This window comes from Lycorma delicatula, chromosome 3 (assembly GCF_047948215.1).
Source record: "Lycorma delicatula isolate Av1 chromosome 3, ASM4794821v1, whole genome shotgun sequence".
Classification (NCBI taxonomy): Eukaryota; Metazoa; Arthropoda; class Insecta; order Hemiptera; family Fulgoridae; genus Lycorma; species Lycorma delicatula.
In genome coordinates this window covers 134,025,122-134,041,264 of record NC_134457.1, presented here as the reverse complement: position 1 = coordinate 134,041,264, position 16,143 = coordinate 134,025,122, and the positions used below count along the sequence as shown (strand labels likewise).

At 28.0% G+C, this 16,143-nt stretch overlaps 1 protein-coding gene across 6 annotated transcripts in view; it reads left to right on the top strand.

Annotated features, from left to right (window-relative positions):
* Nucleotides 1-16,143, top strand: part of Nrg (Neuroglian) — a 107,136-nt gene that overhangs the window by 57,263 nt on the left and 33,730 nt on the right. For all 6 annotated transcript variants that reach the window (XR_012755765.1, XM_075360623.1, XM_075360619.1 and 3 more), the window contains exons 8-14: nucleotides 1,334-1,524; nucleotides 3,151-3,426; nucleotides 4,236-4,413; nucleotides 6,731-6,822; nucleotides 8,012-8,293; nucleotides 12,572-12,759; nucleotides 15,895-16,074. Coding sequence is in view for 5 of the 6 variants with exons in the window: in XM_075360623.1 (XP_075216738.1) it covers nucleotides 1,334-1,524; nucleotides 3,151-3,426; nucleotides 4,236-4,413; nucleotides 6,731-6,822; nucleotides 8,012-8,293; nucleotides 12,572-12,759; nucleotides 15,895-16,074 (1,387 nt within the window). In the remaining variant the exon portion in view is untranslated. The remainder of the gene's footprint in view (nucleotides 1-1,333; nucleotides 1,525-3,150; nucleotides 3,427-4,235; nucleotides 4,414-6,730; nucleotides 6,823-8,011; nucleotides 8,294-12,571; nucleotides 12,760-15,894; nucleotides 16,075-16,143) is intronic.

Here is a 16,143-nt window from a genome sequence, read left to right as displayed (position 1 = left end):
GTTTTGAACGCTTTAATATTTATTAAATGTATATATGTTAAACAAGCAAGCAGGACATTCAGTTTCAGAATAAAACTCACAGACTAATATTGTTTCTTTGAAAGGAAATCTGATAATTTAATTTCTAAGAAATTGTCCAAAGATGTTTTTTCATATTAAGGTAATTTATTAAAAATAAGGAATTGAGTAATAAGGTTGTTTCATAGTTTAAAATATTATCTTGTATAATGCACAAGTACTTCTGTTGTCTGGTTTAAACGGAGTAGTTTTTTAACATATGTAACAGCTTATTTATATATAAAAAATGTGGGAATTCTATAAATTCTAATTGATTGAAAATTTATGTAATTTACAGAAACCACAACAAAAACAACCAATTTTTATTTTCTGAAAGCTTTTTATTTTCTTATAAGACATATTATTTGAATTATGTAATTCTTTACCTAAACTCAAATTAGTTCAGTGCTATTTTAATGTTGAGGGGATATGGAAGTAACAAAGCACATTTTAGTTTTTTATGATTTTGCAAATATTGACAAAAGAAATTTGTTCTGTATTCTCTTTATTACAGTATACTATTGTATAGATTTAGTGTTAGGAATAAAGATACAGGACTATATATATATATATATATATGTATGCATAATTGACTACAATTGTAATATGTTTGTTTTCAGTAAGTATTGAATTCTTTTTGTTTTATAAATTTATAGTCATAATGCTAAAAACTTACACATAATGTTCTGTTTGCGAGCTGTTAAATGAATGTAAGAATTCAGGTTTTTTGTTAAGAATTAGTAGTACTTATAGTTGGAGTTATGAATAATAATGGAATTAACATTGCTGAAAACCAATAACAATCTTCAAATATGTAAAAGTATCCAAAGTGACATAGTTGTCAAGATGATTATGCAATTTTGAAAAAAATTTTTGCTTTGTTTTTAGTTATATTGTGTGATTATTCTATTATTATGTAGTTATTTCTGTTGTAATTTCAAAATTTTTATTTATTTAGGTTGTTGCATACATGTTCAATTTTTCTTTCTGAAAAAAAATTCACAGAACAAAAACACAAAGCTGCTTCCAGCTTTATATTTGGTATAAAATTGTTATTAAAAGATAGTATTAGTGACATAGAAGATTGCTTATTTATCTTATTTATCATATTTTAAAATTAAACTGATGAAATTTTAAAATAATAATAGAAAGTGCTATTGAAATCTGTGTTTGTAGGAAAATGATTATGAATTTGTTTTGTTTTCTAAATTTTTCAAAAATATTTATTTTAGTCTGTTTCACTGTATTGAATGATCATATTCTGTATTTTTACTAGGCCTTTACCTCAAACATTATGGAGTAAAGATGGACGGCCAATGATATCTTCTGACCGTGTCATGCCTGATAATTATGGCAAAAGTTTAATGATTAAACATGTAGATTTTGATGACAAAGGTGTATACAGTTGTGAAGCAAGTAATGGTGTTGGTGAAGCAAAATCATATTCAGTTGATCTGAAAGTTATTGGTAAGTTAGTATTTGTTGTACATAAGTGCGTAGTATATATACGTGTGCTAGTATTATTAAATTAATATTTTGTAGCTGTTAGTGATTGATTTTAATTCTATTTGAAATACAACTGGTCTGTAGATGTTACTAGTTGTAGATAAACAAATATAAGCTTATATGGTTTAATATTCTTTTCTATGCTCCGTTTAACTTTTCCTTTCAACCACGATGGTTCTGCTACTTTGTTTTAACATCCTTCTGGGCTTCTTTCATCTCCCAACTATTTATTTTTTTTGTTCCTTATCCATCAAATCCTACTCTCCATGTAGGTAATTTCTCTGTGTACAGGTAGCTAATTTAATGATACCTTAAATGACTTTATAGGTTTCTAAATGATAACTGTAAAAGTGGACTTTGATGACAACCTAAATATGTGTTTACATTCCTTTCAGATAAACCAAGGCAAATAATTAAGTTGTTGTTATTTTCCTTTGAGGTTGTTAAACCCCTGTTCATCTATTGAATCCTTACAAATCTTGTTTCTATGAATGAATTTAATTAACCTAACTCTCATAAGATAAAAATTGGGATATCTGAAATCTATTCACCCAAGTCTGTGTATCTGATCAAGTTTGAAATAATACCAAAAATTATGTCAGATCTCTGCATCAAAGGTTTTCTTGTTGTATGTTTATATACACATACTTTTTTTTTTATAAGATTTACTTAAATCCTAAATTTATTACAATTCTGAATGCAGAATTTTATCAGTTTTCCTATTTTCTTTATTGATGAAATTTGTGGTAAGGATGGTTCAGTAAAAACAATAGTAATAAATGCAGGCATAACTTTACAAAAGGCTTTTAAACATAAACTAAATTTAAATTATAAGCATACTGCATCACATAAAAATGAAAGAGTGCAATTAAGCATGTAGGTAATAAAAAACTAATGATGTAGGCTTTTATAAATATTAATAAAAAAAAGTAAATAAATCAATAAATAAAAAAAAATAGCAGATTATCAGACTATGATTCACTTAACACCAGCTGTTAAAAATACAAAAATTGTAACTTATAACAGTAGTTAGGTTATCATTCTATAAAACTAAATAATAACTGTATTTATTTGAAATATTTAATACATCATTTAGTTATATTTTATCGTAACTCATTTGGCCCTGCACTTAAGTTATAATATTTTACTATAATGCAGCTGTTTTGTTTGAAATAAAATACTATGCAGTTACAGCAGCTACTTATCCTTATTTCATGAAGTACTGACTACAGTCATGTAACTTGAAATGTATTTTTCATTTTGATCGATAAAGTTTATTAATGACTGATATTAGAAAGAAAATCCTGTTGGAGTACACAATATGTAGAAGATAACCATAATTAGACACATAAATAAGTATTGAAAACATTACACATAAATGATTAGAAAGCAGTAAAATAGCATTATAATTCTATATGAACCCAAGAAGTATAACTGAATTTAATTTGCTGAATGAAGTAAAAGTAATAATGTTTTATTTTTTATTGATTGTCTAATGAAAAAATTGTGTATATATTCAGATTTTTACTTCAGAAATTTAGAAAATCCTCAATTTTAATAAAATATGTAATACTTATCTTTTTTTAGCTACACCATATTTCACTGAGGAGCCTGAATTAATAAATGCAGCAGAAGATGAGACTGTTGAATTCAGATGTGCAGCATCAGGAGAACCAAAACCAGAAATTAAATGGATTCACAATGGTAAACCAATCTCAGAAGCTCCTGCAAATCCAAGACGAACTGTCACAGCCAATTCAATAAAAATTGTCAAATTGGAACGAAAAGATACGGGCAATTACGGATGCAACGCTACCAATAGTCTTGGTTATGTTTACAAGGATGTCTACGTAAATGTATTAGGTATGAACAGTCTCTATTTCTAGTTTAATAAATTTTACAGCTTAAATAGTGAAGAGCAGATTGATATAAAAGTATATTATTTCAACATGATTTTAAAATCATTTGAAATTTCGTAATTATAAATTATTAAAAAAAAAAAAACTCAAAAACAGTTTTTTAATATAGAATTATATTTAAAAAAGCATAATAAAAAGTATTTTCATTATAAAGATTTAGGACAAAGGTTTTTGGATGTATTCAAAATGATTCTGATTCTTAAAATGATATCTGATATGATATGATTCATTGATCATATCAAAATAATATGATGTATATAAAATTATTCTGTTTTCATAATGATAGAAACTGTAAACTTTGAAATGACAGATTCAGTGTTGCTAAACTAAGCTGGAAAATTAATAAATTAAACATTAATGAATGATGTGATCTGGAGTTTCTGAGGTCATATATATTTTTTAAAAAAAAGTTCTATTCAGTGTACACATGATGCCAAAAGTTTAATACAAAATACAAATAGTTTTTCTTTTTGGTTGAAATATTTTTCAATAGTCTGAATTAAATTGAGTGAAAAAATATAGTGAAATACAAATCAAAAGTTTCTTGTTTTCTTGATAAATAAAATTAGCTATAAAGAAACTAAATATGAGGTGACAATAATATTATTTGTATGCTGCCTTCATATAAGGGGCAATAGTAGGATTTATTTTAACACATGTAAATGTTTGTTTTAAGTATATAGTGTTAATTTATGCTCTGTAAATTTTTATTAATTAATAAAATTAAACAAAATTTAATTTTATTATTTTAAGCATTGGCTCCTGAAATTACAATTCCTCCCAAGGATGAGGCGACAGTTGATGGTCGTGATGTAATACTGACTTGTCGTGTTTTTGGCGCACCAAAACCAGAAGTTAAATGGCTTCGATCTAATCTTGAACTTACTGGTGGTCGTTATACTACACTAGAAAATGGGGATCTCAGAATTACGTATGTATAAATTTCAAATGCATATTTATAAATAATTTTATTTAGTATAGTAGTCTTATCTATCAATATTTTGTTAATAAAATGTGATTTTTAAACTTACAGCTGTTATCTAACAGTATCATCTGGTTGGATTTCATAGTATCTGTCCCTTAGATCAGTGGATCACATTCTTTTTTGACCAGTGATACACTTCAGTGAATTTCCACGATAATGACACACTTCTTTGTTTCTGATAATTAATAATGATAATAATAATAATGTATTGTATCAAATTCTAAGTATTAGACATCCGTTGTATGTGCATAAGTATCAGACATCTAGTGTACATAGACATCTTAAGCAGTGTACATGTCAACATGAAGGTAGTGCATTCTTCTAAATACAAGCAGCATGTCCATTGGTATAAGAGAAAGACAAAGATAAGTGCCTGGAATATCTACCTATCTATACTGGAAGTCTGATTACCAAATAAATATTGGTTTTTCTTAAAACTCCAATAAAATTAATGCAAAATCTGCATTGTGTGTTTTACAGTTTGTCAACACATGGCCTTATGGTTGATATGACAACACACAAATCATTTTCAAGATGTACCAGTTTGTTTTTCTGTTTAGTTTTCACTAATTGATTTTCATTGTAGAAAGTGCTGGTTCACACAAGTATGGCATTGAAAATAACAGCAAAAGTTTTATGACCCTCTTTGCGATTGTGGGATACTGACATTTCACAGGACTGTATTGACGTGTCTGAAATTAATAGTTAGTAGCATTTTGTATGTTGGGATCACCAGATGTACCAAAAGTAGAAATTACCCATTGTAACTGTGAAAAAGACAATTTAGATAAGTGTTTATTACTGAAGTTTGTAACATATTTAATTATTTTTGTTAACTTTTTAAGGAATTCTTTTTTATTTTGTGTAAGCTGATTTTAAAATTTTCATTTAGAGAAAAGCAAATAATTTACTTGCTGTGACTGAAGACTGCCAAAATGTCAACTTTTAGCAAAATCCATTGATTTTGTTTGTGGCTGAAATCGTATTTTTTGTTTTATGTTGAATATTTGCATTCAGAGTTCAGTCTGCTTTAAGTTAAGGCAACTTTTGCTAGTTTGGCTTAATTAAGTATGTACTGTAATTAATTTTCCAGAAGTCTTGCATAATCAGCCTTTTTATTTTCACAAAAGATAAAAAATTTTCTTGAACCTCTACCACTTGCATCAATACTTTACCCCTAGAAAGTCAGCATGGGTTTCTGAATTCAGCAATAAATTGTTTGCTCAGCTTCCATAGAGTTACAAAGTTTTTCAGTTGCTCTATACTTAACTGGTCTTGTTTTAAAATAATTGATCATTTCAGTAGTTGTTATTAACAACTGTTCTAATATCTCCCATCTACAGTTTTCATAATTAAGACCTCTCTATGAAAAAAAAAACACTGAATTGTCACTAAAAACTTACGCATTGACTTCAATTGATTTTCCGCCGTAGAATTTGAAAATATCAAGCAGCTTCTTTCTGTTCGTTTACTTTGTGTGGTCTTCTGCTTCGATCAGTGTCTTCAACAGAGCCTGTTGCCCGACATTCTTCAATAAGAGTTTGAACTGCATTGTGGAGAGGAACAGGAGTATTTGGAAACTTTTCAGAAAACTTGGGCTTCATTAAATCAATATACTTGTCAACTGCATTCATGAAAGACGTGTTCAACGAGAAATATGCATTCCTCTATCAAAAGAACCATTATGTTTCTTGTAACTATTGATTCTGATAAATGAAACAAACCTAACCACGTTCAGTCACAACTCAACAACTGACATCTTGGTTTATTACTGAGCAACGCCCAATGACTTAAGTTTCAAGTTACCATGTTACGGGTGTTGCATTAAAGTGTTTTTGTCTGTTTCAAGTTTAGCGAAAGATTGAATGTTGAATGAGGTATCTTTCTTCCCACTAACTGATTCCTGAAGAAGCAGCAGCTATGGCAATAGTAGTTCTACCTCTTCTAACCCTGTTGAGTTGATACTCTCTGCTTCTTCTTTATATACCTTTGATCTTTTTTGAATTTAGGCTTGCCCATATTGACACCACTGGATACCTAAGCAGTGTTATATATCAGCTCCTCAACTGCTTTTTCAAGGAAGATTTGAAGTGTAACAGGAAGTAATTGAACTATTTTCTCAGTAATTTTAGGATCTTAATAAAATGTTTATTAGCAGGAAAACACATTAACCATAAATATAGTAGCAAGTTATGCTTATTTGTAAAAAATGTTGTTTTTATTAATCTCTTGATTATTATCTTATTTTCTTGTTTATTTACAGTGATGTTAATTTCCCAGATGCTGGGCAGTATACTTGCTATGCATCAAACAAGTTGGGTAATGCTGAGGCATCTGGTAGCTTAACTGTGAGAGGTATGCTTTCTTATTATAAAATTATTGATGAAAATCATTTTACTTCATAATTAAAAAAAAAAAGAAGAAAAAAGTTTTCTAAAAAAGAATGGTCATTATGTATTGTGACCATTATGTTTTTTTAATTAAAGCTTTTATCCAGTTTTTGAATTTTGTTTTTGTTAAGCATCATATAAAACAAAGCAGTTGTAGCAGATTTGACACAAAATACACTAGTCAATCAGAAATGTCTTGTGTTATTATAAATAAAAAAAGTCCTTTACCAAGATTACTAAAAAAATTTGGGATTAAAATGGTTTCTCATTGTCTTCTTTGTAAACCAAATGAACTGTTGTTGTTCATTAACATATCAAGGGAATTCAAATGCGGTAATCAGCTCTGTAGGAGTGGGGATTGTTGACCAAAGAGATTAGCTGTATGATGAACATCATTACTTTTATTAAAATCAGTTGTATGAAAAGTTTAGACAGGTAATCTAAAGCGTAATATTGTACTAATTATCTTTTGTTTCTTATTTTATGTCCCTTGCTATCAAGAAACTTAGTAATATAACACTTCCTCAATCTATTTGGGGATTAATGGAAGTATAACTGTTTTAAAGTTAATACTTTGTAGTGAATTTGATTGTGTTTCTACCTCTTAAGAAGACTGTGCTTCTGTTGAGGTTTTAATAACTTTTAGTTTGTCTTTTTATAGAATTTTCATATTTCATTTTACTTTATTCATCTAAATTAATTTTAAAACACTTTCTAAACAACTGAATGTATTTTTTTACTGCAGGCTATGTTATCACTGTGATGTTCAAATATTTTATGAAATGCTTCTGTAATTTTGATAAATAGTTTTCTTAGTTTTTTCTTCTGAATACAAAATTAATTTTCTATGCCTATAGAGTTAATTAATAGTTATGTTTTAAAGTTTTATATAAACTACTGTATGAATTATAAAAAAATTCACTATTTTATAGTCATTGAGTGGTATTAGTAAAATATTTTTCTATTGAAGCAGTGCATTGTGAAGATGTATTGGTTATAAAGCAGTGTTAGGAAATAATTGGTAAGAGGTTAGGCAGGTTTCATTGGTATGTGAAATTCCAAGTTTTATAAAATATTTCTTACCCAGTTTTTTAACTTTTATTAAATATTATTTAATTCCTTCAATACATAATTATTCTCTGATCTATTTTCAGGACACACTCGTATCACAGATGAACCAGAAGATTATGAAGTAGCTGCTGGTAACACTGCAACATTCAGATGTAATGCTGTAACAGATCCATCACTTAAATTAACTATAGATTGGTTAAATAATGGACAGGAAATTAATTTTGATACGGAACCAAGATTTGTAATATCAAATGATTTTAGCTTAACAATTACAAAAACAAATGAGTTAGATTCTGGAACCTACACTTGCGTGGCTAAAACTGAACTTGATAAGGCTACTGCTCAAGCTACTCTCACTGTTCAAGGTACAATTGTTAACTAGTATTCTTTTTTCAATCTAAAACTTGGTTGAGTATTATTTAATGGTAATAATTATTTTACTAACTTTAGTAATGATGGGGAAAAGCAAAAAAATTAGTTTTAAGAATAAACATGTTATGTTCCTTTTAACAATTACTTGACTTATTTATTACTTTGAATTTTACAGCGTATAGACGAATAAAAACAAATGCTTTGCTGACTCAACAAAAAATAACATTTTATAATTTTTTTTCTTATATAACTATTCATAATTCAAAGAAAAAATGATTTCATATAAAACCTTGTTTCTTTCTGCAACCTAATACTAATAAAATTAACTCATCCTGCAGAATGTGCTATAAAACACTCTTATTATTATGAAACAAACAAACCAGTTCTATTTAAAAAGAAAAGAGTTAAAGAGATTATAAAAACCAAATGTAATATTTCTTATCTTTATTTTTTTAACTATGTTACTACCAATTATTATTTAAAAAAGTACAGGTAAGGAAATTCTAGTTTTCCATTATTTTATAAAATGTGTGTTTTCTTTTTTGCTGCAATTAAACAGTCATACAAGATACATACTCACAAAAAAATCACACCATCTGAAATTATGTACTTTCTGCTTAACAATAATGCTCACAGAATAAAAAAAAATTAAAGATTATACCAGAAATTTAAAAGTAAGCTGGTTGTTATTGGACTGTATATGTTACATCAGCTGGCAGCTAGCTACGAGTTGCCACATGTTTCCCACTGGCAGGAAACAGGGTAAATAATAATAATAATAACCTTAGAATGTAAATACATAACTATTGTTTAAAATAACCATGTCCTTATTATAACTACTTAATAAGTTTGTATTAAAATGTAGCATTGTAATAGTAACGAAACGTTATTAATAACTTCATTAAAATTACAAATTAACAGATGAAGAGTATATGAATAACAAATAAGTTATCTACATAAAATTTACAGTAATAGAACAAAATAAATACTATCTCTAAGATATGAAAATCAAAATAAGGCTCAGAAGATTATATTTACATTGATTTACAGTGATAGTTTGCAAAGAATGTTATGTCTATAAAACTGTAAAAAAGCTATTCATACAGAATTAATTTTAAAACAGAATTTACCACTTAAAATTATTTAGTTTCTAGGATTTCCTCTTAGATTAGATTTTTTTTTAGGAAAGTGTTCAGTTTTTTAAAAATAAACTTTTTTTAATTTTTCAAATTATAAGGGAAATATGCAAAAAATGAGTTATCCATTAAGTAGATTTTTCTTAACAGGTTGGCGACCTTGTGGGACTTATCAGTTTCACAACTAGTGTGTTGCAGGCACAGTGACACTGATCAGTCCCACATGCAGGATTGTTTTTTGAAGACCTTGAGGGACTTATCAATCTCACAAAATGTCTGGTATTGTTGCAGATATTGTGACACTGATCAGTCCCACATGCAATATTATTTTTAAAACTCTAGTGACACCATTTGGTATCGCTTATTCATATGATTAACCAATGAATCAATAGAGAAGAGTCAAGAAAACGTTTTTGTATACTTGAGTATTGTATTGGAATTGGTCAGTCTTTTGAACAAGCTGTTTTTGTCTGTTGATAAAAATTTAATTTAAAAAATTAAATTCATTTTTTTCTTTAAATGATAGTTTGTTTTTTCCACCAACTGCATTTCTTTTTTAAAGTTGTTTTTTTGTTAATCTATGCTCTGTCAGAAATAATTTCATTATGAAAGTGAAGTAATGTAGAATTTTTTTATATATTAAAAGTTCTCAAAATACAAGCCTAAAAAGTTTCTCCTAATCAGTAATTGACCAATACTGCAATCCAATATAATTTCCACTAGTTTGGTCGATTATGCGACTCTTTCAATCATTTTAACGAACATATTACAATCAAAAATTTTAACAATTAGTGTAATTGGTTAAATATATCAAGATAATAATAATAAAAACAATAATATATAGAAAGAAAAGAATCTGCTTTATACCATAAACACCTTAAACACCAAAACTGAATTTTAAATTGATTTTATCCTAATCATAAACATGGAAAGATTTGCCCATATAGGCAGTGAAACAAAATCTTATAATGTAGATGGCGTATAATATTAATAAATTTTCATATTTTGAAGAAATAAATTAGCGAATATCCATTTGAGGTAGGTAATTACTGTTAAAAGATGTTTGCTGTGCTTCAGTGAAAATAGGATACTTGAACGTATCAGTTAATTATGTTTAAAAAATAATTAATTCAATAAATTAATTTTTTTTAATTAAAAATTTGGTTATAATTTTTTCCATAGTAATAAAAAAAATATGACAGAAGCCTATTCAAAAGCTACCAAAAAATAAAATAACTTGTTTTTTAAAAGTAAAAATAAAATAGTGCGAGACATATCAGTCTCATTAGAGTGCACAGAGCAAGTTTAATTATGTGAATTTGACAAGTGAACTCTTATGGGACTGATCAGTCTCATGCCCCAAAAAAGAGCAAATAAGGAGGGTGACTGTAAAAATAGGTATCTGATTATGATTAGATTATGATTAGGATAGCTATCTGTTTGTTATTGACAAAAAATTGTAAAAAAAATATCATTAAAGTATTCTGAGTAAAATAAAAAATGGTCAAACGAAATAACATAAATCATAAAACATTCTTATTAAAACCAGACAAAATTACAAAAAAATTCAAGGTCGCTAACCTGTTAATAACAGTGTTTCAAAGACATATATTTGAAATACATTGTTTGAGAGATGTTTCTATTTTGTTGAAGTCATTCCAAATCAGTTTTTTTATTATTTCTAATTGAAAGATCAGATTTTTTAATATTATTATCTGACAGGCTCCAGATTCAATATTTCTAAGGAAATGGATTAAATTGAGGAAACTATCAGTTTTTAAATTCAACCCTTATACTATTTTTCTTAGTGTATATAAAGCTGAAAATATTTTAATAACATTATTATTCCAGCTTAAATACTTGTTGGTGAACAGAAACCTAGATTTTTTTTTGTTTTTGAAAGTTCCTTTTTTCAAGTAACAAATATTTATAAAAAAAATATTAAGAGGCAAGGTTAATAAAATTAGGAATTTTAATTCATGGTTTTTTTTTTGTATTGTGTATGTATAAGCAAATTTTATTGATTGTACCAGTAATATTATTTTGAGTACACGTAACCAAGAAGTCAAGTATTGAACTCATGCACTATACAGTAAAAAGTAAGTTTTAAATTTGAAGTAATACATTATTTATCTATTATTACTAGAGTATATCACTTCTACAAATTAGTTTCTGTTTTGACATATGACTTCTTTGATCATACATGGAGTAGATCTTCTACTCCCAATCTTTCTAGAACCGTCTACAACTTTGTACATTGAATACTGTCATGTTCTATATACATCCCATAATATCTCTATAATTGTTATTTACATCTGAAAATAACTGTATAAATTTGCTTTCTTGTACAAATACTGGAATGTTCATAATAACTTAGGTGGTTGCTCTTAAGAAAAAATCCTTCAGCTGATTTTATAACTTTGATAAACGGAGATTACCTAATGTCACTAATCAATTACATTAAATAAAGATCCTTAATCTTTTAATACAAGTTCTTCAACATACAATTTTAAACCGTCACATTTATATTTTTGTCTCAAGTTTATTGTAAGTTAATTTTTATGAAAATGACAAAAGTACATTGTATAAGATCTCTTCTTACTTTAGGTACCGCTTAGACAGACTGTTAATCAACTATTTTTAACTATCTCTCTAGTGTATTAAATCTATGTAATTTAAGTTTTGATTGGTTTCAAAATCCTTATTAAGCAAATAGCCATGATTGTATGTAAAGTGAATTTCCCTATTTTTAATTTTATAAAAAAATACCTATTCTCCCTGTAATTAGTTTTCCTAATTGATCTAATTATTCTCTTTTGAATGAAATTAGAATATGTATATGAGAATATGTTTGTGTCATGCCTGGTATTTTGATTCCATGATTTAGCCTAAGTGAAAATAAAAGCATGGTATACTATAATGAGTAAAACAATACTTCAGTAAATTCTTTATATGTTTACAATAAACACTTACTTGAATAATTAAATGTAGTGCAACATTGGGATTGAATTGAACTACCTACTTAGACAGTATTCTTCTTGTTAAATAAAAATGTTTAAAAATAATTCATTATATTTATTTTTTAGGTAGTGAAGTTAATATGATATGTTAGGTTATGATGGTTTGTTGTTACAGATGTTCCAAATGCTCCAAAGTTGTTGGATGTCACATGTAACAAACTTGATGCATCACTGAACTGGCAGCCCATGGGGGATAATCGAGCTCCTATATTACGATACACTATACAGTATAATACATCATTTACTCGTGATACCTGGGAAGAAGCATCAGACTCTGTTCCAGCGACAGATATGAGTTACACTGTCAGTATATTACAATTCTTTCAACTTAATGAAATGAATTTCATTCATTATTTTTAAACTATTAGCTATTTACCATATCCTTTGTGTTATTGCTGTTTTATTTATAAACATTATTTTTTATAAATCGTACTTTGTTAGAGTTTGTAAATTTTACTAGAAAATGATGAACTTGCAATATAATTTTTCACATGAGTATTGTTTGTATATGAGTAATTAATATTTTATTAGTTAAAGTATTCCCATACTGCCAATTTAATATTGTTAGTAGTTTTCTTGTTTTTTCTTAAATAAGTATGATGGATAGTTGTAATAATTTATTTACAAATAACGTTGATTTTTTTTTAATAGCTAAGTTATATGAAACTGAAAGACAAATAAGTTTTCAAAACACTTAAAAGTTTAAACATTTATATATTTTTTTTAATAAGTGTTTTAAAAAATATTACTTAGTTTAACTAAACTTAATTTAGTTTTGTTACCAACAGACACATAATCTTTAGCACTGACGTTAAATTGTACATATGTTTTTGGATACAATGTTTGTAGAAGGAAAAATGACTGAAAATACAGTAGTTTTTATTTTCCAAAATAACATTTAATGTGACTCTAAAATGGCAGTTTTAAAGTACACAAATTAAATTTTTACACATGAATGTGCCAATTTTTATGTTCTGTTCCCTACATTTTTAGGAAGGATCGATCCTTCTCTTACCAAACATGTTAAAATATTTTTTTATCATTATGGTAACTGGAAATGCTGTTAAGCTCAAGAATATATTATTTGTAGTGAATTAATTTTTTGGTGGTATGCTAAAATATTGAATATTTATGCTGTGTAATTGAATTTTTTCCTCCCTAAATTTTGGTTCTTACACAAGGTCTGTTCAGAAAATAACTGAACATTTTTAATTATGTGCCAACAGAGATATTTAAGTGATATGCAGTTGGGAGCATTGTGTTCTGCATAACCTGTGTAACCACATGTTTTTGCATTATTGATACCTTATTTAATTTTTGTGTTATTGTTATTTGATTGCAATGTGTTTGAGTGTTAGTAGTGATTTTTGTAATGTGTGATTTTCAGGAGCAATGAAAAATTTTGTGTGAAACTGGGGAAAAATTTCACAGAAATGTTTCAAGTTTTGAAACAAGCTTACGGAGATAATGGTGTGGGTCGTACACAATTTTACAAATGGTTTTCATGATTTAAAAGTGGTCATCAGTCAATTGAAGATGACCCTTGACCATGAAGGCCTTCGACTTAACTGATGACACTCGTGTTCAGAAAATCAATGATCTGGTACATACAAATTGCTGATTGACTGTTAGAGAGCTTGCAGAAGAGGTCTCGCAGAAGAGCATCTCTATTGGATCATGCCATGACATTTTGACTGAAAAATTCAACATTCATAGAGTTGCAGCAAAGTTTGTTCCTCATTTGATGACTGAACATTGAGTGTAAGTTACACTACACACATTGAGTGTTACGTTACACATTGAGTGTACGTTAGCCAGCAACTTCTTGAACAAGCCAATGACGATGAAACATTCATGCAAAGGATCATAATGAGACGAAAGCTATTTATGGCTATGACATCAAGATTAAAATTTAATCATCACAATGGATTGGCAAAAGATCTCCATGCCCAAGAAAGTAGGTCAGTCTTGATCCGATATCAAAGTGATACGCTCTGTTTTTTTTTTTTTAATTTTAATGAAATAATGCATTTCTAATTCTTGCCTCAATGTGAAACAGTGAGCAGGTGTGTACTATCAAGGTGTTTTTCAATGGTTATGTGAAAAAATCCACAAAAAGAGACCAGAGTTGTGACGAGATAACTCATGGTTCCTTCACCATGACAATGTGCTTGCACACTCAGCAAAGAATCATAATGGGAGACAAAAGCTGGGTTTCTGGCTACGACATTGAAACAAATGTTCAATTGTCAAAAAATCACACATTAAAAAAATCGCTTCTAATACTTAAACATGTTGCACTCAAATAAAGTAACATGAAAACTAAACAAGATATCAGCAATGTAAGAACATGTGATTACAGAGGACATTACGCCAACACAATGCTGCCAACCACATGTCACTAAATATCTATGTAGGCAGGTAATTAAAAATGTTCAGTTATTTTCTGATCTTGTAAATAATCCTTGTAGTACGTATAAATTATATTAAATTTTACATGTTTGTAAATATCAGAAACTAGAATTGCAACACTAAAATTGATATCAAAGATAACTGATTTTGTGGTGACGTCATGCAATTGTTTTAGAGTTCATTTAGTTGTAGATCTTAGTTGTAGTAAAGATCTTTCTGGGAATTATTTGTTATTATAAACTAACTAATCTTGTCTTTGGCAAAAGACAGTACTTTGATATTCTGATATTCCCAGGAAATATTTTAGGGAGTTGATTATCCTCTTTTATGCCTTCATCAAGATTTTTGTTTTCACTAGTATGTATATTGGAATTGCATTTGTAATTCTAGTAGATAATGGTTTTATGAGAATTGGATCACCTGACTCAGTGCTTCCATTTGTTCTGTTCAGCATACTATGATAGTTTTTAGGGTTTATTCGAGTGCTTGTAGGCATGTCTAGAGTACAGCTGGGCATTGCACAAAATCGTTACTGATAAATGAAGTTACTATCTGTTATAGGTAGATTTGTTTCTTTTCTTGGATTGTAATACCTTTTAGAATATTTACTTTAGCTGAGAATTCTTGGAATAAGTATCCTCCCAGTAATTCACTTTCTGCATTCTAAAGTTTTGAGGTTGAATCAGTTTGTGTTGTTCAATACAAAAGTATTAACAGAACACATTAACAAGCAAAAATTTGTTGTGCTGTTAGTCTGCATTGCTAGTATAGAAATATATCATTGACTTTTAACAGATAAAGAATGGAATGTCAAATGACTGCTGAATTTTAGTTTATTAGGACTATTGACAGAATGGTTAGTTGATTACTTTATTTATATTTAAAGAAAATGTGTTTGTTAGTTCTGTCTATAACTCAAGAGGTGTTTTTTTTATTATTACAGGTTCCAATGAGTCCATGGGCAATGAGTCAATGTGTTTGTTAGTTCTGTCTATAACTCAAGAGGTGTTTTTTTTATTATTACAGGTTCCAATGAGTCCATGGGCCAATTACACATTCCGTGTCGTGGCATGGAATAAGATTGGTCAGTCATTACCTTCTTCTCATTCTAAAGTTTGTTCTACACAAGAAGATGTTCCATATAAAAACCCAGATAATGTAGAAGGCAAAGGAACAGAGCCAAACAATTTAGTTATTAGTTGGACAGTAAGTATTACTTTTAAAGTTTATAATTAAAAAAAAAAAATTTCTGGTAACAAATGTGATTAATCAAAT